The 21,612-nt window shown below is 40.2% G+C and overlaps 1 protein-coding gene across 2 annotated transcripts in view; it reads left to right on the top strand.

The window, feature by feature from the left end:
- The window catches only part of ipo11 (importin 11), a 94,374-nt gene that overhangs the window by 67,228 nt on the left and 5,534 nt on the right, over window positions 1–21,612 (top strand). For both annotated transcript variants that reach the window (XR_015086711.1, XM_086029748.1), the window contains exons 23-29: window positions 6,697–6,776; window positions 7,247–7,327; window positions 8,520–8,615; window positions 9,309–9,422; window positions 9,914–10,035; window positions 11,828–11,923; window positions 13,375–13,459. Coding sequence is in view for 1 of the 2 variants with exons in the window: in XM_086029748.1 (XP_085885874.1) it covers window positions 6,697–6,776; window positions 7,247–7,327; window positions 8,520–8,615; window positions 9,309–9,422; window positions 9,914–10,035; window positions 11,828–11,923; window positions 13,375–13,459 (674 nt within the window). In the remaining variant the exon portion in view is untranslated. The remainder of the gene's footprint in view (window positions 1–6,696; window positions 6,777–7,246; window positions 7,328–8,519; window positions 8,616–9,308; window positions 9,423–9,913; window positions 10,036–11,827; window positions 11,924–13,374; window positions 13,460–21,612) is intronic.

The following is a 21,612-nucleotide window of genomic DNA, read 5'->3' on the forward strand; positions in this document are numbered from 1 at the left end:
GACTTGGGTAACGACCAATGCCAGCTCACCTGTTTTTTTTTTTGACTGAGCCGTGATTGGTCGTTATCTGAGCCCTGAGCAACTGTGATGTCATTTTCAGTCGACAGAAGTGACAAAATGGCTGCCCCCTGAGATGGCTAAAACCAGGTGGATTTTGCTGCTTAACTCATTCCACAAATGCAATATTAATAAGAAGGCCGTGTTTAAACTAGTGGGTCTGCATTGAACATATTCTTGAAAAAAAAATCTTTCGGTTGACTTCCACTTTAAGAATGCAACTTAACGCAATATAAGTCAGGATACATTCTTATTTTATATGTGGTGCTGTATATAAAATAACAAGGTAACCTGCCAGACAATTTGAGACGCATTTTTTCTTAAAATTAACCTAATGAGCAAAAGTTTTATACAATAAATGAGTTTTAGAGTTTTATTTCAAAAGGTTTTTTTCTTCTTCATAATGAAAAAGACCTCAAAGTGCAATTTAAGGCGCATTCCGTTCCTTTAAACATGGAGTGCGCATTACAAAGTAATTTAGGTCCACAATATTGAAAAAGAAAGAATGACAAGGAACAGCTGTTGAAGTACCAGCCGGGCACTTGTTGCTAATGCTAACAGCTGGCTTTATTTGTTAGAGTCCTAAATTAGCGACTGAATGTGATTTTGGGTTGGTGTTGGTGATTTTAGAGGCAAGCATCAAAACTGTAATAAGGCAAGCCCAAATGCCGAAAACGGACGTCAAGTTTGCCGTTACCAGTGTTGAGCAAGGTACTTCCAAAATGTAACATTAAATATTACTAGTTACTTGCATGTGAAAGTAATAACATTTCTTGACAATATTACTATCTTTGTATAGTAATGATTTTAAGAGTATGGTTGAATTTACTTTTAATTTTGTTTTAGTTTTAATTTTAAGTTTGTTGTTTGACTTGCCGTAAAGTGCACCACAGAAAATGTCATCACACGAAACAAAATGCAGCTCTTTGCCCAGTACTCAGCCAGTTAAAAGTGAATGCTTCGTGAGTAGATGTGAATTAAATGCTAATTATGTTTGATTCAAAGATACAAGCATGAAATTCTTCTCACTTTTACCCTCGATTGTTTTACATTCACATTCATAGTTCATTCCTTCTGTATTGCAGGTGTGTGTCAAGCATTTTGAGCAAGTGCTTGGTTCAGGGCACTGCTTACACTTAGGGGTAAAGGCCTATTGAAGGCTTAATGTTCCTCTCTGAAAACAGCGGGGCTATTGTGAATAAATTCAGAATGCAAATGAAGACGTAATTACTGAAACAACAGCATACAACTGTTCCGGCTTTCACACAGCTGCCATCTCACCTTGGAATTCACCTCCAAAGTTGACAAAATAATTTGTGGGTCGGTATGTTCTTCCCGTGCCACTCAATGTCGATGGGAAAACTCTAGAAAATTTCCAGCTTTAATTGGCGGAGTGAAAGGGACTGTTTATACAAACTTGTCCGGAGTGTCCATGTCTTAACGTGCATGGGTAAATATGGCTTCCTGTGACAAGCAGATACTTGCAGTTTATGTTCCTCTCAGCTTGTAGAAAATCAAAATGTCCCTGCAAAAACTCACGTCTTCAAAAATGATGCATAAATTAAATTAATGGGTAATTTCGTCACCCGATTTCTGACCTGCACACATCAGTCAGATTTATTTCACCAGAAGTTTACCCTTTTACTTAAAACATTCCATTCATTCATTAGCCAAGGTTGTCTGTACTTGTTTAGTAACAAAAAAGTAAGGGCGCCTTGGGAATCCTCAGTCGTCTTCATTCGAGAGTGACTGGGGTAGATGTGGGCTAAAGAAGTGGGATTTGAAGGACATTTCTTAGGTCTAAAGAGGTATTTATGAACTTAGCAGAACATTTCTTTTCATGTTGTAGATTGTTGAGCTCGCAAACATTTAAGAATACGTGCAGGAGAACGTGCAAAATACAGAAACATGGCTTTCATCAGACGGTGACCATGTACAATAACTTGCACAGGGGCATTCGTTTACTTTACGCGGTGTTGTGGACATGTTGTGCTCGTCTTTTATTATGAGTGCCATATGTGACGCCAGGCTCATTTGTTTTTTTTCCGCCTTTGCCTTGTTCCTGAACAAAACGAATGGCCTCTCGTGGTCAGGCATTTGTTGTTGTGAGGCATTAGTTCTACTCTTGTTTACTGCCGCTTTGTATTAAGAATTACTTTCCAAAGTTTGCTCTCATCTCTGCATGTGTGTTTGGTGTCTGTTTGAAATGGATGCTTTCTGTTTGTGTGCTGTGATACATTTCCGCTTAGTGTATTTCGTTGAGGTGAATATTCATGTGCCGGCATGTGCTGACTAAAAAAATCCTGAGGGATACACTGTGTACCTGCACAGACGGTAGCATGTATTATCTTTTTTGCCCCGTTGTGGCGGGCTGAAGATTCATGAAAACATATTGGATGCTGTTTATCATAGCTGCTCAACCCAGGTGCCCAAAACCAAACTTATTAGATGCTGTTTATTATGTCTGATCAGCTCGAGGCAACAGGCTCTTACCAAGTCCCTTCAGGTCCTCTGAAGGGTTCTATTTCCTGCAGAAGGGCGTCTTAGTGCACTTCATTCATATTAAGCTATTATTATTCTGTATGTTAGAGACGTTTAGTCTGTCAGCTTACTTTCAAGCTAAGCACGTTTGGTGTAAATATTTGCCCTTTGGCTTATGTGTCTTACTCAAGCTACCGTTCCTTGCAAGGTACTATTTTGTCTGGCTGATTTGATACATTTTTACTCCTTGCGTTCTCATGTTTCATATCTACTATTTTCTCATGGCTTCCTTTAAAATTAGAACTGTTGTAAACTGAAGATCCCCTGTACATTATGGAAAGTACTCAAAAAGTCAAAATGTCTACTACACAATCAGGATCTTTGGGGCCGATCTGTGAGTTTAAGTCAGTCCTTCTCAAATAGTAGGACACAAGCCTCCGGGGGAGGTTGTGTGACCCCGGAGAACCTGATTTTTCAAATTATTTTTCTTCATACTAGGTAAGTGTAATGGCACCACTACTATTACTACTACACAGTAAATGGCAGTGACACTCTCATTGTCACCATGTGTGCCGGGAGTATAGAGTTCTGGATGGCATGTGACTGATCCCTCCATGTATTTGTTTATGTAGCCATGCTGGCAGGATAGTAGCGGTGGCAGGTGAAGGATTTACAGTGGAGAGCAGTAATAAAATTAGCATTTATCGCTCAACATTCTGTCCAAGTGAATCCACAGGATATGAGATACGTGTGCAAGCTGTACAGGTTGGATATTACAGATCCCTATCAAGCACCAGGAGTGCTTTTTACAACTACCGCAACGGCAGATGGGGAGAACTACAATGATGAGTCCTTGCGATCATACAAAGGCTTGGAAGGTTACAAGTTGAGGTTATGGTCCATGTGTACTGATGCTACAGTCCGACAGAATGCACGTGCAGAGTTTCCGGCGGCGCGTTTTCATACTGTATATAGTCAATGCAGTTTGTGTAATCAGGCGCGGTTGTGTGCCGGGTGATGCGCTTGAAGCAAAACGTTTCACCTATTTCGCCCTGATAACTCGTTCAAACTTTTATTTTTCATTTTTCTGACGGCTGAGGAGAGCCCCTTCTCCTATCGGCTCAAAGCAACCGTGGTGTAGTCACCCACACGAACCAACACATGTGAGACAAGCGTCACGATATTATCTGAACGTATCATTAGAGTTGCATGCCCTCGTCTTTGAAACAAGCAATTATGCTACTGGCAGGATTGACCGGGTTGCCTCGGAGCCAGGGCTGGGTTGGTTGGCTGGCTGGCAGGGAGCAGCACGGGAGGACAGTCCGATGGCGGGCCGGGCACCCCCTGCACTCTAAGCAGGAGCTGAGTTGTCGAATCATGGTTCCCACCCCGCTTTGAATTTCTGTGTACTGCAAAATATGCTCATTGTAGCCATTGATCCTGACTTCCTTATGTTGATTCAAAAACAAGAAATCTGCATTCATGGTTTGGTTTTTATTGTGTCGGTTAAAGTGTTTCAAATATTGTGTCCTTGAATTCATGTTGTTATTGATTTGATTATATTTCATTTTTCAGTGTCATATGGTTCAATTAGCCAGACCAAAAATGTCTATAGTTTAAATAGAAATGTAATATTTTGAACACGTTCAAAATTCCCTTGCGACAAGAAAAGTACAGGCGAATGTCTGGAGAGCGTTTGGCGAACGTTTGCGACCTTGAAAACCCTCACGAACCCTGACAAACCTTGACGAGAACGCAACATTCGCTACCTTCCCAAACACTCGCACACGTTTGCCCCTCAGTGGGGTACGGGCTTTAACAACCACACACTCCCTCTCCTTTTTCTACTAAGATGGAGCCCATGCAAGCCCACATACATTTTGGCTGTGCAATGATTTTGACACTTATTAGATAAGTCTCATTGGTTCCCTCTTGTGAATTTAATCCAAGAGTAGGCTATTGGTCGTTCGGGAAGTCTCCAGGCGATCTCCTTGTCGCCTCTGCTTGATGCCTGAATGTTGCTGAGTGAGTGGTTCAGTTCATAATTCTCTTTGTGTGTGGGACACTAATACCCCCCCGATCAATTTCTCTTTGAATTGCAGATTTTCACACATTCAGACTGCTTCATGTCTAGATCTGCTGGGGAAAAATATTGGCTCTGGCATGTTTGAATCATAAAAGCACCTTGTTCATTTAGATTCAGACCCTTCTGCGCTTGTAAATTTGGCTGGACCAAACCAAAAGCGTGTACACGTCTCCAGACAGTGGAGCAATCAGAGCTCAATTTCCTTACGGCAATGTTAGTCACAGGTATTGCACAATGAATATGAAAGGTATCGGTCTCCTAGAGAATCCATCCTTGTTGTTCTGACCAGAACGAGGGAGAGGAAATCAAAGCTCTCTGGACCAAAAAAGCATGCGTGCAGCAATTGGGTCTTGCCTCATAAAAGTAACTGACCTGGAAGAAACAGATCAGGATCCTTTCCAATGTGGGTCAACAGAAAATTGCTCGTGCCAGCTGTGACTGATGTTATTGACAGTGAGAGGCCTGTGGTCCTGTGAAACCCACCATACACTGCACCGTTTTAGAATAGCTGGTCTCAAATTCTAGGTCACACTTGTTCACCGCCTGGGACAGAAAGCATGTCGGTTAACATTTTATCCATTCTCTCCAGCAAATAATACCAGACACCAGGACATGATTTAAAATAGCTTTCAATTTTTTGCAGTATTTTTTGTATTCAAATTGCTGTCTTGCTCTATTTTAGTATGTCAACTGTTTGCGTGTATTTTATGAGTTCTCCTTTGAAATACAGGTTGTATATTACAAAAACGAAAAATCATCATTCTACCTTAAGCCTGGTTCACGCGGCAAGATTTGAAAATTGTCGACATTTTGAGGGTACGTTTATTTTTTATCGCATGTATTTTACCAGCAGAAATACGGTGTTAATCAATCCATGCTGTTCGATGACATTGAGTGCTGTAAGTAAGGGGAAAAAAGACATTTGATAAAACAACACAAATGGAGACATGTTTGAAACATCAATGACATTGACTAGTCTACTGAAACTGCTACACTTTCTATGCCCCATTCAGTTAATGTAATTGTTGGTTCAGTGTTAGGCTTAGGTTTTAGCAGATTTTCTGTATTTTTCCTACAGACAGCATTCAAACAAAAGGGCTATGGATTGATTAACACTGGTTTTCACCTTTTGAAGGGTACTGGAGAAACTTGAAAATTGATCTTGAAAGTCCTGAAAGCGGCAGTCAACCCAAACGTGATTGACATGACAAAATTTGACTTATAAAATATCAATAATTTAAACCAAATGAGCGAGGATGGAGTAAAAATAAAGGTATGCCATATTACAATTAATAAAGAATAAATAATGCAAACAATTGATATTAAAGGAATACCATATCACAATTATTAAAGAATAAATAATGAAAACAATGAATTACTTTTACAAACTACAAAGTGTGAAGCAGAAAAACACAAGGAACAACATAACGAATAACATAAATGAACGAAAATCAAAGATGGTGATTGTACTTCCCCAAACACTGGCTTGAATGTCAACAAGCTTCAATGAGGTCAGACAAACACTGAAGGTCAAGTATGAAAGATGTTATGCTTGCCTATAATGAAGTTGTCAGAGGTGTTTAGTAATTAAAATAAAGCTCTTGTTAATATTGCGCCGTACATTAACGCTGGCAGATGATCAGTCTCTCTGGAGTCACGTAAGCCCGAAGCTGTGTTGTTCAATTGCTCGCATCCTGCATATCCTGAAAGGGGTCATTAGAAAAGCCCATCCATCTGATTTTCTAGTTGATCTCTTTTTCATACTATGGGCATTGTCTAAATTAGCTTTCATTACACCCCCAATACCTGTTGCTGAGCAAATGTAGTTATCTTCCTGCTTTTTGTTTAATTCATGACACAGTGGAAGCTCCAAAGTCGAACACAGATTGTGATTTAGGTCCATGCACTGTGCTTTCCCCTGTAAACGGCATGTTTAACACTCTTGTGTGCTGAGCCATTTACTCACGAATGCCCTTGTCCTTTTTCCCCTTCCTTTTGCATCTCTGTCGATATTATTAATCACAGCTTTACAAACGGTGCAGTAACGTTTTAACATGCTCTTTTTTCTGCAGAGTTGAGCTCGGAGAACCTGCGCACATGCTTCCAGATTGTCAATGCCTACCTTTACTTATCTCCGACGGAATTCCTCCAGGTGAGACATACACAACGCTCAATTGGAGGCTCAAAAACATAATTTGATGCATAAACACTACGTGAATGTATGACACTCTATTTGCGGAATAGGTGATTGGTGAATAGTGAACCGTAAATACGTGGGGGATTGTTGTATTCCATCCACACCCTTCATAAATGAATAATTGACTTTTTAAGCAAGATTGAAAGATGAATCTGCAATTGCCTGGCGACCAGTCCAGGGTGTAACCCATCTCTCACCCAAAGCCTGCTGGGATAAGATAGAGTTTACCCAGTATTGTAATTACGACAAAAAATAGATTTTTCATGGGATAGGTGGCTATCTCTAAATGTTCCGAAGTCCTGTTATCAATCTACATATATATATATACAATTTGCAGTATTTGCAGCATTTGTCATAAATTAAGTCTGTTCCTTGCCATTTCACCTTCACAGTGTTTACATGCTTTCTTGTGGTTATTTTTGTAGAACTATGCCGAATCTTTATGTCAGTCCTTCTGTGATCTGCTGAAAGACATCACAAATGAGGGACAGGTCCAAGTTCTGAAGGTAGGAATTGTCTGTTCCTACTTTGGGGCTCCTTAGTTTGCATTGGTACTGACATACGGCATTTTTAGGTTACCAACGGAATGCAATGAAGTAATTTGGGCAGCAGCCTAAGGACGTTGACATGTGGCACAAGTAGCATGCTTGGTTACCGCCTCAATGTTTTCATTTGATTTTTTTTTTTTTTTAAATATTTATGACCGAGATGCCTTTTTCATGCAACTGTTCACTGTATTCACGACTGCACTAGTGGAAGTTAGTACCGTAATAGGATACGGCGCGTTCTTGCATACAAATTCAAACCCCTTTTCTTTTCTGTGCAGCAGCAGCAGTCCAATACAGACAGTATTTCTTCATCCTCCACTAACATTGCAGCATGACTTTTGTGCTTTAGTGGTCCTTGTATGCAGAGAGCATACTTAATGTACATGGTGCTCCTTTGTTCTGGCTACAAGGAAAACGTCAGCCCACACAGTGGCACTCAGTGACACAACACAAGTGCCCCTTGCGACATCTGCGCGTTTTTGTTTTTTAAAAGTTCATATGAATGTATAATATCAGAGTCTGACTGACATAGTGTTCATATGTCTTCTCCTTTTGGTCATTCACACTTGAGCTAATTAATTACACAGTGTGCAGGGAAATGCCACTGATGATTCCTGCGGAGGTTTAATTGTGTGAAGGCTAATGAGGTGGTATGAGGAGTGCTTATTTATTGGATTCATTTGAAGTCCGGGAAATCAACAAAGCTATGACTTTTAGTGAGACACAGTCAGGTTTAGTAGGGGGTCTTCTTTTTATTTACTTATTTTTTGCAAGCACACTACACTAAAAATAAACATTAAGTGGGAGTCTTCTGTAATTGTCTTGCTTGTGTTTTTACTTAAGCATTGAAGCCGGTTCCTCTTTGGATTCCAGCTTTCATTTGGACCTCACTGAAATGTCTTAACATTTGAAGGACTCACTTTTCATGTCAAACTGCAGGTCGCAGCCCCAATTAAAAGCAAAGATTTTCCCAGCTCTTTTTCTGACTGACTTTATTCCTTCCCAATGTCCCCCAGCCGTCTTTTCCATCGTCAGATGTCTGTGTGTTACTTATTTATTTTAAAATATATTTACATAACCGGCTTCCTCTTTTTCCTGTGATTCTCCTTGCCGCTTTGTACTTCAACTTCGCCCTTCTGTGTTTCGCCAGGTGGTAGAAATAGCTTTAAAGGTTAGCCCTATACTAGGCGCCCACATGTTCCAGCCCCTGCTGCCAGCTGTCCTCAGAGGTGTTGTGAACGGCGAGGTGTGTTGTCCCACTCGACTGCAATTACTCTATGCACATGGTTGTAAACACAAATTTGACTCAATTGGTGGCTGTGTTTCTAATAGATGCTGTGCCACAATTAGTCACCGAGCGAGTCGTGCGCTTTAAAAATATAAATGTCTTTCTTTTGCCTATTCTTCACACGCAGACGTCAATCTATTATGTCAACTGTTAGCAACAATTACATTTCATAAACTCTGACATTTGGTTCCTCCACAATGTCTTGTGCATTCTTGTTTGTTCAAATACTCAATTTATGCATTCAACCCAGCATGCTGCGATTTTTTTTTTTTCTCCGCGCTTCTCCATAATAGACCTTCTTATTTTGTTTTAACACCACTTTGACTTGATATAAATTGTAATATGCTCATTATTATTTGATACACGTGGGCACAAATAGTCCTTCAAAAAGTAGATACCTTTTCCAATCTGCATTTGAGTAAGTAAACATCCCTGTGGTAATACAGCATGTCTTATCTGGTGATTTTAAACGCACTGTTATGCGTTTACATTATGAATAACCTCGGTCCTAGTCACATACTTTTCGGTCCTTTTCGGTCGCAAAGAGCACCAACACAAACACTCTCCCGAGCCTAGCCAACCATTTGTTACCCTATTTAAAGCGTGTGTAAGCATTTCTTTATATGCATTAAGCTTTTTTGTTTTGTACAGAGATACCCCGTGGTGATGTCCACCTACTTGGGCATCATGGGCCGCATCCTTTTGCAGAACTCCAGCTTCTTCTCATCGCTGCTCACTCAGATGGCTTCCGAGTGTGGCCAGGAGGTGAGAATCAGTGCCTGTCCTTCATTTCCGTCTCCTCAGCAGTCTCTTTCAACGCCCGTTAAAGACACCACCTCAAAGTGCCTGTGAAAAGTGAATCAATCAGAAACTGGGCTCAAAGTGATGAGCCATGGAATTGCAAATGGTACCATTTCCAGGCACTGAGTCAAAGCTACAGCCCCTTTTATTCTGAAACTTTGAAATTGTTTTTGCCCCAACTAGAGGGAAATTAATCACCTACTGTTTATAGTTTGGCCTTAATCTAAATGGATAAAAGGAAAGAATAGGCTTTTGGAAAAATCCCTCAGCTGTCACTCTACGGTGCCAAGCGCCTCTCTTCTATGCTGGCTGTTCAATGAGGCAAAGAAAAAAGGGAAGGTCAATTCTCATAAACAACGAGATTAATTCAGGCACCCTCAAAGGCTGTTAATTTCCACTCCCTTCTTTTAGCCCTGTGTTTTGAAACATGGCTTGCCATCTCTTTGCTTTACCAGATTGACCAGTTGTTAAGCAGCGTGATTGAAATGTGGGTGGACCGCATGGACAACATCACTCAGCCTGAAAGGAGGAAGCTGTCCTCTCTGGCACTGCTTTCCCTCTTACCGTCTGACAACAGGTAAGACACTTCTGTCAGTCAATCACCGGCATTTGGCGGGTTGCATCCATCCCCTTTCTATCACTCCTAGCCTGGTCTGAGGGAGTGGGAATAGATTTTCTGCTGACATACAGTGACGTACACTCGCTAAACTTCCATTTGAAGTTATATTGTTTGGGTGTGTCACGATTGCTAACCTGTCCGTCAAGCTCTCTCAACTTTTGCATGATGCCGTTTAGCGAGCAGGCTTATTTTTTTTTTATCAGGCAAGGCAGACTTATTTAAGGAGTATCGTTTTGACTTGCCTCTCCCTCCAAACAAGCTACGAAGACAAACTCACCGCTCTGTCTCTGCCTGCAGGAGAGCTGTCCACAGCGGAGGAGAGTGTCATGTCTGTGGTTGTGTGCGTCACACTAACTACATTGCGACAGAAAAAAAAAAAGTAACATTGTGTAATATAAAAACTAAGCTACTAATGTACTATTTGGCAATATATTTGCACATCTGGGTTATTCTGTAGCTCTGTGACCTTTAAATGTTCAGAAAATAATAAAAAAACAATCTTTTTCACCCGATACGGATCAGCTGAAAATCACATGATCGGATCAGGATATCCCCTCTGAGAAGTAAATGTAAGCAATATTAGTTTTCCTTGTTTTATTATAATCCGTCCTTTGTATTTTGCAGTACAGTTTTTTGTACCTATTGTGCCTATTTATCATTCATTCTGATAAATATTGCGTTTGTGGAATATGAGAAATCCACCCACTTTTAGCCATCTCAGTGGGCGGCCATTTTGCCACTTCTGTCGATGAAAATGACATCACAGTTGCTCAGGGCTCAGGTAACTACCAATCACAGCTCACTTGTTTTTGGAATGTGAGCCATGATTTTTTTAAAATTTATTTTGAATTACGATCTTAAATGCTGCGTGCTATTGGCGAAATGTGTAAAAGTGGTGGGGACCACAGTATTTAAAAGAGAATATTGCTTTGGTTCCAATGGTATGTGCTTCGGGTACTGCAGTGCTCTTCAACAGCTTTCACCAGTGAGTGCAGTGTTGCAATAATAAAATCTGAAATTAGCTGGGGCCACAACGACGATTGACTTGGCTGTCCTGTTTGTCTTTTACATGCAAGCTTGTTGGCTTTCACAAATTTCACTGTCTTGAATTAAAAGCACGAGTCGTCAGCAGTACCGGTCAGACATTAGACAAGTAATTACAGGAGACGCTGGATAAAATGACAATTGACAGATATATTTAACTGTGTGGTTTAATTGGATAGCAGTATGCAGCGGCGATTGCGTGGCCTTCCAATTTTGATGTATTTTTACTCATTTGTTTTCTGGACTCGTTTTAAAGTACTGGTAATAAAACGAGATGCATTCGTTCCATCAAGTATATGCATATTATTAATGCATTCAGCCTCCGCAAGCCTTCCAAGGTTGTTTTGGCCTAATTTCTTTTTCATTGGCCTTCTGCCGTTATTGTTCTCCGAACTGTGGTGTATTAAGTTGCTCTCTGAAGTGTGTGTATGTCGCAAATAGAAAGGTTAATTTCAAATGTTAGAAGGGAAGTATCGAGGGCGATTCCTAGTCAAAGAAGCGCTAGAATGAGCATTGATAGATGGAATTGATCAACTTTTCTTCGTGCGGCCATGTGTTTTTTTGACAGCCACTTAATCAATGGCTGGATTTAACAGATTGTGACTCTTCTTTATGATGTTGCTCTCATTACTCTTCCTGGATACAAACCTGTTCGAGTGCCACCAGCGACCATGACTAGTGACCCCATTGTCTGTGTGTCATACAGTGTGATCCAGGACAAGTTTTGTGGCATTATCAACATCTGTGTCGAGTCTTTGCATGACGTGATGACGGAAGATCCCGAGACGAGCACCTACAAAGAGTAAGTACGCATGTATGAATGGACAAAAGCGAACCAGTCTTATATTGATACCTTCAATAAAACGTAAAGGAGACGTGCATTATTTCTCATTTGCCATCAACTCCAAATGCCATGGCAGTGAAACCATGGCATGATTCACTGAAACAGCAACATTGGACAGAAGGGCACAATCTTAATGCTCTCAAGTATTGCAAATTTTCCATCTTAATCATTTGACGCTGGCTCAAACGAGGTCTGGTGAGTCTATTTACGCCACGTTTTCCCCTAAAAAGGTTTTAAGAATGGAAGAACCTTGCATGCACCTCAAATGCAGTGATGGAACACTCACTTCCATCCCCTTCATCCTTTCATTAAGCCACGACTGGCAGCAGCTCTCTCCCACTCTCACGATAAGCGCAAGGTTGAAAGTGCGCGCCTTTAGTCCTGGGTAGTGACGGATGGGCTGAGGGAGGGCGAGCGGCAGCGGTGGGAACACAATTTTGTCAGAGGCAATCAGTTGAAGAGAAAATGTCCTGTGGACATCAGCTTGACGTGGGAGGGGACTATCCCATCGTCCTTTGAAAGTGAAATCTGCCTCTGAGTATGTGTGTCCGCTGTCTCGCTGAAGCACCAGACTCATTTCTGAGCTTCGAGCAGGCTCCCTCCACCCTGCTGTCGATGTTGCTCTTTTCTTCCTCTCGATGTGCCACGGAAAATGAAACTCAAAGCTTTTAAACACTGGTATTTAAAAAAAAAAAACAACAAAAAAAACATGCAGCTCACCAACTCTGTCTTAAAGGCAAGTATACATACAGTAAGCGCAATGGCGCCTGCCTACCTACATGTGCGAAACGCCTTAAGTGGCACGCCTTCATCTGCATGTGGAGAGGAAGATGGCCTCAAGCGGTGAGTGAAGCGACCGCTGCCCCGTCGCTCGCTGCCCTTCCGATCCTCGTTGAAAAGCATGACGCGTTAAGTGTCATGGATCTTTTTTGCTAACATGGCCGACAGCAATGACAAGCCGACCAACATGCCAAGCCTTATACCACCAGTTTTAAGAGTTACAGGTTGTGATGCATTTCCAAGACTTCCCTCCAAAATAAGTAGAGTGGAAATTATTTTCTTCTCAATTTGTATAATTTGACGAGACATTCAACTAGCTCGAATTGTTCATAAACAATTGTAGCCTGAACTTCCACTGTATTTAGATCTTAAGTACAATGCAACTCTTATCATCCAAATCATCAAAGGTAAGATCAAATGGGGACATCCATATATTTTTTCATAATAAAGTTACAAGAACTCAGACTCTGAAGGCTTCTTATGTTTTCCCTCCGCATTGAATTAAACAGTATGAATTTCAAGCACCATTATTTGTGTGCGAGTGCATACTGCCTGTCCTGAAGTGGTCCATTGCAGTACAAGTATATGTATGGTTATTAATATTAAGTTGAATATTATTGTGTTTGCAGCTGCATGCTGATGAGCCACTTTGAGGAGCCCAAGCTGAGTGACGATGAGGAGCCGCCGACCGAGCAGGACAAGAAGAAGAAACTAGTCAGTCAAACAACACACACGCACAGTACTCTAAAACCTTTTCTTCCATCCACCGTTCTCTCCATAGTATGATTTTATTTTATTTGTATTTATTTTATTTTCATTTTCTTTACTAAAATGCCTAAAACAGTATAATGGCAGGTGGGGGAGACGCATGCATACAGTACATACATATTATTACCTATACATTTAATATCCACTTTGGCTTATCAGAAGTTGGCGTAAAAATCAATATGTACATCCAATGTGTTGAACTGACTGTTGGTTTATCCCGTCTTGAAGCAAAAAAAACAACTTATGTGCTCTAGAGTCAGTCTCAACTTAGTCTGCTTTTTTAAGAACAACATGAAATCAGCTATGGGAAGTTGAGCTGCACCCACTATGTTATAACTCTCAGTGCAAGTATATGTATGGTTATTCAATCCCTTTGAAAATATTAAAACAGCACTGGGCAAGAATCCGATCTTCGGTCTGTATCGTTTTTACTGGCACTAAGCAGCTTTGAGGAGGACGGGAGCAACCCTGGCACACAAAGAAAATACAAATGTCCTGAATTGCTTTATGGCATACTCACTTCCTCCTTTCGCTGTAAGGATGGAAGTCGATTCGACCATCTACGTGCTATTACTGCCGTCATGGCTGAAGCCCCAAAGCAAACCAAAAAACAAAATTATTCTTGAAACAAAATTAGACTCATTACCTCATTGCTATTCATCTTTCACACAGCCACTGGAAATAGAAACGTAATTCAGTCCAACTTGCATGCCAGCGATAGCTCAGCATTTCACGACACTACACGCTGGTACGTGTGGGAAATGTGGTTGACTTTTGTCAAAACACTACCGCTTTTGTCAACATGGCGCCGCCATAATCAACAAAAACTTATCAAACATATCAAATCAAATTTTATTTATATAGCACTTTTCACACATAGGATGCAACTCAAAGTGCTGTACATTAAAAGCGTCAAAATACAGCATAAAAAGAGGACCCGCTCCCGCCTTCCCTCCCTCCCTCGCAGTATACACAAAGGCAGACATCCACAAGCACACCTGCACTCACTCACACACCCATACACAAACACACACACATAACCTTAAAAAGAGACATGGCAAGGCACAGAGAAGCCATATGTGGAAACAGTACCCAAGGGGAGCTCGTCCACACTGAGAGGACAGCCCATGGCCACGGGTAGCACCACCACCTCAAAGACCCCCGGGCACAGTGTTGCTTTAAAAGTAGCAAATAAGTCATGTGTAAATTTTCCCAAAGTGAAAAAAGGAAATGTATTCTATGTATTGCAATACTTTTGAAAGTTATGGTCCTGTGGAGTAACTAAGTTTTGAATTTGGTTTAGCATTCAGGCTTTAGTACCCATCTTGAGATTTAATAGCTGCCACGGTGCTGCGTCATCACTTCAAGTTCAACTCCTACAAGATGAGTCATGGTAGCATGCATAGGGTCAGCTAATGTGAGCCTAGATGTTGAAAGAGAACTGATAAGCACCTTAAATAAGAACTGAACACACAGACCCGTTGCTGTAAATATGAACATGCATGCAGTCTAGGATTAGACTTTCACTTCAACCCCCAACTGTTACATTGTGCAATATGAACACCCATCGCCTTGCAAACATACTGCTTCATAATAATGTTGTTTGTGTATATGCCTCAAATGAATCCCTGGAAAAAAAACTGTGTCTATTCAAAGTTAATTTTGTTGCTGTTTGGTTGAGGAAGTACAGTAGTATTTTCGTTTTCTGGTCCCAAACCATTTGTTCTTCTCAGGAAGTGAGTGTGTATGTACGTGCTTCCCATTGCACTTATCACCTCATCCCAGACTCTGACTTCTTGCTCCAGGGAATAGAGGAGACTCAAAAGTAGCACCTCTCCCTGCTAGATAATGCGTGCGCTTGTGTGTGTGGGTGTCAGTGTGTACGTGTATGTGTATGTGCGATGCACTTTGAGAAGAATTTGAGGGAAAAGCCTGCCTTTGACAGTTTATTGGACAATTTGACTTTCTGTTGCTGATGCTCTTTGGGATCTGTCGAGTATTTTTGTGTAAAATACCATGTAAAATTGCTTGTAATTGGGACCGTGGATCATTGTTCTATCACCTCATAAAACCTTTTACATTGCATTCGGGCTGGGCAATGTGACCTTAAAAAACAAAATCTCAATCCCCCACCCCCCCAAAATCCTATTTCCGATTTTGATTGACAACCCCGCACACATGCGCACGCACCCCCACACACACACGCACGCACACACACACACCAAATGACAATGACATTTGTCAAAACCCGGAGAAAGTGGCCCTTTTAACAAAATCATGAATACACTTTACTTCATTTTAAATGTTAACCTCAATAAATTAAGAAAAACTATATTCCTATTAGGGCTAGACGATTAACCAAATTGCAATCGCTATTTTGATTTTGGTTTCTCTCGATCGTTACGTTATAATTGAAGAAAAACGATTAATGTGCAGAACGGCGCGGCGTGTTCCCGACGCACACACAGATGCGCACAGCTCTCCTGCAGGCAGAGGCAGAATAGTGTTTGTCTTCATAGCTTGTTTGAAATGAGAGGCAAAGATAAGATAAGTCTGCCTTGCCTAACATAAATAAGCCTCCTCGCTAAACCGCATCGTCCAAAAGTTGAGAGAGCTTGAGAAGCGCGATGGACAGATTGTGACAAAACAACATAACATCAAATAGAAGTTTAACAAGTGTTAATTACTTAGTGACAAGTAAGCTTATTCCCCACTGGTTGCATTTTATGAGGTCATAAATCAATAGTGTCGTTTATAGATGAGAGAAATCGCGCAGTGGCCCAAAAACTATGAAGCTGCTTGGGGCCTTCATTTTAGCCTGCGCAAGCCTATAAATAACAATGGAAATGTATTGTTTACCATTAGATAAATTAAATGTATCAAACAGAGGAATCCCTCATTCTATGGTAATTCTTACATAGGCCATTCAACCAAATTAGTGCCATTTGCGTCCCCAGGCAATTACATAAAAATACATTTTTATAAACCGTCCGGCACAATATGTATTTTTTTTAAAGTTAACATTCAATTAGCACAAAATGTCATGGCTACAGTGCCTCCATTTGCTCATTTTATGCTAAAAATCCAGTAAGATTTTCTGTACAAAAAACTGACATGATAAAACAAGTTCCAAGTTCAACCAATACATATTTTGAGTTTCAATGTGTGTATCATCAAATTTAGTGCTTAAAATAAGAGGAAAAATATATAACTTTGAGTTTATTTTGAGAGTATTACAAAAAGCAATTGGTGCAATGGTCCATATAATATGAATATGTATAACAAGATAAACCATGTACACATTGACGTAAGTATATTTCTATTTTAATTTGAGCAAAATCGGATGCACGCTCTTTTTTCTTAATGTATTGGCGATTTATTGGTTCGGGACTCGGTATCGGCAGATACAGTACTTGAAATCAAAGACTCTGACTCAGGTGCCTACAAAACATGATCGGGACATCCCTATCAAGAATAAAATGTTCCAACGGGATGAATGGGCATGAGGGTATGATGATAGTTTTGAGTAGTTGAGTCTTAGTAGTTGATTAAATATTTGGTTCTGAAATCAATTAATAAACGTTTTATTCATCGTGATTTCAATCACAATCAAAATCTTGATTTTTTTTTTTTTTTTTTTTTCTTCTTCCATAATCATCCAGCCCGAACAATACAGTATAGATAAACATCCATTCATATCCACATTTACCCCTATGTACAATTCAGAGTCTTCAATGAACCTGACATGCATGTTTTTGGAATAGTGGAGGCGCAAGCATGGGGTGAACATGCAACTCCACAGACAGGAGGGCCTGAATCAATTGGAACCTGCTAAGCACTACACTACTGTGCTGATTCTAAATAATACATAGGCATTGCTGTGTTAGTTAAATAAAAGTGTCTGTCAAAATACACTATTCAAATATTAGATCCGGGTCTATCTAGAAAGGAATTTGGTTTATTTAGAACTGTATCGCTGAAGCAATTTAGGTTTTGTATACAGAAAAAGAAACTTCTGATAGGAAATGTGACACACACAAACACATGCAGCTCATAATAACTTTTGCAGGACTTTGGAAGTTGCAAGTAGAAATGCATATTAATGCGCTATTTATTCCAAAATTAGGAAGTGGACCCAAAGGAGTGAAAAACACTTTTGCTGACTACAGACTAAGTGGACTTAAAGCCATTTTGTGGACATAAAAAGGAGCAATTTACATTTGTAATGGAGCTTTTCACTCAGACTAATGGTAAAATTGTGCTTTGTGGGGAATTTTCAAGGGGTACCTTGCTAAGGGCACGTTTGGATGAGCATTGTTTTACAGATATCCTTGTAGACTGCATTCAAAGTTACCTATTTGATTCATCTGTATCTTATCGAAAATTAATACAGAGCCTTTCTTAGGGTTGACTTTTAAAAATCTTGGACTCGTCTTACACTTATCGATGATATGAAACATCCCCTGAAAACCTTTCCAAACCCAAATAATATCCCAGCACTTATGAAGCAATCATTTTTGCTCAATTCCCTAAGGTAAGAAGAGCATTTAACCATCGGGGTGAACAGAGTGGAATAAATATCAAATGGCTCTAAAAAGCCTGAGGTGTCAGACTGTCCCTTTAGCACATCTTCCAAATTGACTTTTGTAAATGAAATGGATCAAATCCTAGCGGTGGAAGAAAAATCCACAGAATAGCTGCACCGTTATACTAACCGCATGGTTCAAAACCTAGGAAAAAAGTAGCGGCTTATAGTCCAGAGTTTTGACAGAATGTCGGAGCACAACCCCACGAAGCCCCCCGACTCATCAGTGGCCCCGCCGCGCTTAGCCGTCGCCGTGCCCCGTGAGTGGCTCCGTTTGCGGGGTTGTTTCTACACGCTCAAGACCGAGCTCAATTAAACTGAGAAAAGAATGAATCAGTTTATAGAGTGATTCCCTTCGGTATTTTCTCTTAAAAGATTGGTTCGGTTGAATGAGTTGTTCGGTAATGACACAACACTGTACTCAAGTACAGTACTCAAGTGCTGGCATAGGTAGATGAACACTGACATTATTTATGAAAAAATATATATAATTTTTTCATTTTTCAATTTTTCATTGATGTGAAATTGGATAATTTCTCAAAACACACATGACAATATCATGTGGTTGGGAATCACTGAGTTAGCGTATAGAGTACAGATTTTGCGTAAGGTAATATATCAGTTTGGCTAGAAGATGCAGATTTTTGTTAATACGCTTTTAGTCAATGGATATATGATTATTCATGACTCTTTTGGTCATTAGCGTTTTTTCCCCTCTTATTCTTATCTTAATGAACCATTACCCTCCTTCAGCCCATCTGTCACTACTGCGGAGATATATACTCATACGAAATGACTTTTTGTGCATTATGAATTCACCCTGGGATACAGAAGGCATTTGTAATGAAGACGTTTGCATTTTGCTCTGTTATTGCTCCCAATCTCAGCAGACTGCCAGTGTTAGCATAATGTGATTTTTTTGAATTACAGACCTCTGTGACTGCTATTCTACCCCAGCACATATAAAGATTCTCCATTCTGCTGCCAGAGGCAATGCGCAACAATCTCAATGAGTTCCCATCTCGCCATTACCATTTGATCATGTCAGTTGCCACACGGTGCAGCACATTTTGCAAACGCTGTATGCTGGTGTGTTTGCGTCTTCAGAGTTAACTATGTATTCATGATGCCCGTAATTGCATTTTCATACAGAACCACAATATCAAATGGCATCATCCGTGTGATGTACCTTTCTTCTTTTTTTTTTTTTTTTTCTTCTGCATCACCCACCACTGTCTTATTCAGTCTACCTTATCTGTATGGATGAAGAGTAATCGATACTGCCTTCCGCCATATGCACTGTAAGATTTCAACATGGGAGCTTTACCCCAAGCAATGCAATCATTTTGCCTCCACTGTGCTCTTGTCTTTCAGATCTTATTCTTTTTTTACGTCTTTATGGTGGGGATTTGTCTCACTAAGCTAATGGGAGTCATTAATATATGATCAGACAATTCAGTTGTTAAATTGATCCTAATGCATCTAAATTACCGATGTGGCGCACGTGGCTCATTACAGTACAAACTAATCTCTGGCTGATTATTTGCCCAAAGGACTTCGAAGTAAGTAATTGGAGTTACGACTTGTCTAAAACTCCACCAGGGTTTATAAAATATTCGTGGTTCTCTGAATAAGGGGCTTGTCAGGGTACACCGTCAAGACAATTTATGACTGATTGGGATTTGCTGAGAACAGATGGGAGTCATTTAAATAAAACATCCACCTTGAATAATTGGCAGTAAAAGTTGTTAGTCTCCCCGTGTTTCACACTGGCTTTGTCAGACATGGAAATACAGGACTGATTTAAATTGCCTTTTTTTTTCTTGTCGTCTAATTAATAGGTGTGTGTACTTGGAAAGGGAAAGTTGAGTGAAATTGTGTGCTACATCTCAAGCAAATATAGTTGCAGCGAAGAAACATTTACCGGTACTTAAAATACATTTGTTGACACCTTGTGAACGCCCCCCCCCCCTAAAAAAAAAGGCTGACTATTGATTTTGTATTCCGGAGTGCATTTTCAGTCCAAACAAGTCACCCTGTTGAGGATTTGAATTTGACCAAAGCCAGCAGCAAGTTAAAAAAATAAAAACAGTCGTGTGATGTTGCTTTAATTTAGATATATTTCCAGTTCTTTTCATTCAAAAATGTCTTATCAATACTTGAACCTGTCTCATACTCGTTCTGCAAGATGTAGTTTGTCACGGTTTCGCATTGGTGTATGTATGGGCTACCCATGGTTTTCTCATTCAAAGAGTACAGTCTTCCACTAGTCCTTGTTTGTTAACCAACATTTACGCCCTCTACCAATTCCTATTAGCAAGACATATTCCAATTTGTGCAGCCTCATTTCCTTAGCAAATGACTGCAATCAAATTGTAATCCTCCCACTAAATCAAGAGACTATAAAAGAAAGCCCTGATAATCAGTGAGGAGTCTTTTTGTGCACTGTTGAACAATCCATCTTGTCCTGTTTGGCCCTTCTTACATGTCTCACCTCAGCCATCGATTAGTCTAGACGTGGTCACTTAAGGTAATGTTTGTATTGATCTCTCAGGATATTTTCATCAATGTCATGTCAGTGTACAACTTCACATTTAGATACTGTCCAACCATCTATTAATGAATGTCAAAGGATGATTATTAAGGAACAAGTATTGTGAACACACCGTGTGTAGATGCAGAACGTTTACCATTTATCTAATGTACTCTCTTCATGTTTTTTATTTTCATCTGCTAATAAGTCAACATTTTGTGTGTGGCCCCCGCCCGACACCCCCATCTAATTTATCGTTGCTAACAATCCAACCCCATTTGTCTTTGACTTTGTCAAAGCCTTGGAGGCCACTCGGTATTGGGGTTGTTTTTCCGTCATCCCTCCAGTCCTCTTCGTCCTCAAGCCTCTCTTCAGTCCAACTTGTTACCCTCTATCATATTATTTGTGCTGTGTATTGCCACGCAGATTGTTTTTGTGTGTCACTTGTGCATGTTTCGCTCCACTCACTGTTGCTTGTAGACCCACTTCACATAAAGGGTAGAACACTTTTGATTTCTTCTTCACCATGACTCTTTTTCTTTGTCCAATCTTTCTGCTACATTTATCTTTTACTCACACACACACAAAAAAACATGTTTATGTTCTGTTTAACTTCCTGCCAGTCCATCCTGTCACAATTTGGCCCACTTTGAGATTTAAAATATGAACTCATTCACTGTCAGACATTTTCAGACCCTGTTTTACTCTAATGTTTAGAATTTTTCAAAAAAAATCTATAAATAAATTCCTGGGATTGAATGGCTGAACTGTGAAAAGACAAGCAAATTCGTCAATGGCCGTGAATGAGTTAAAACACAAAATGTCAACAAATGTACTGTGACCCGTATTCTGTGCTTGGAAAAAAAAGATGAAAGTGAAATTCACTGAGTCATTACAGAGCTCAGGCTCAATCGCCTCCTGTCAGTCCCCCCCGTGTCAGTCACTTTGAGTGACACCTCGTATATTTCGAATTTCTTTCAT

Source organism: Filicampus tigris, chromosome 5 (assembly GCF_054856515.1).
Source record: "Filicampus tigris isolate MCC_2025a chromosome 5, RoL_Ftig_1.0, whole genome shotgun sequence".
Classification (NCBI taxonomy): Eukaryota; Metazoa; Chordata; class Actinopteri; order Syngnathiformes; family Syngnathidae; genus Filicampus; species Filicampus tigris.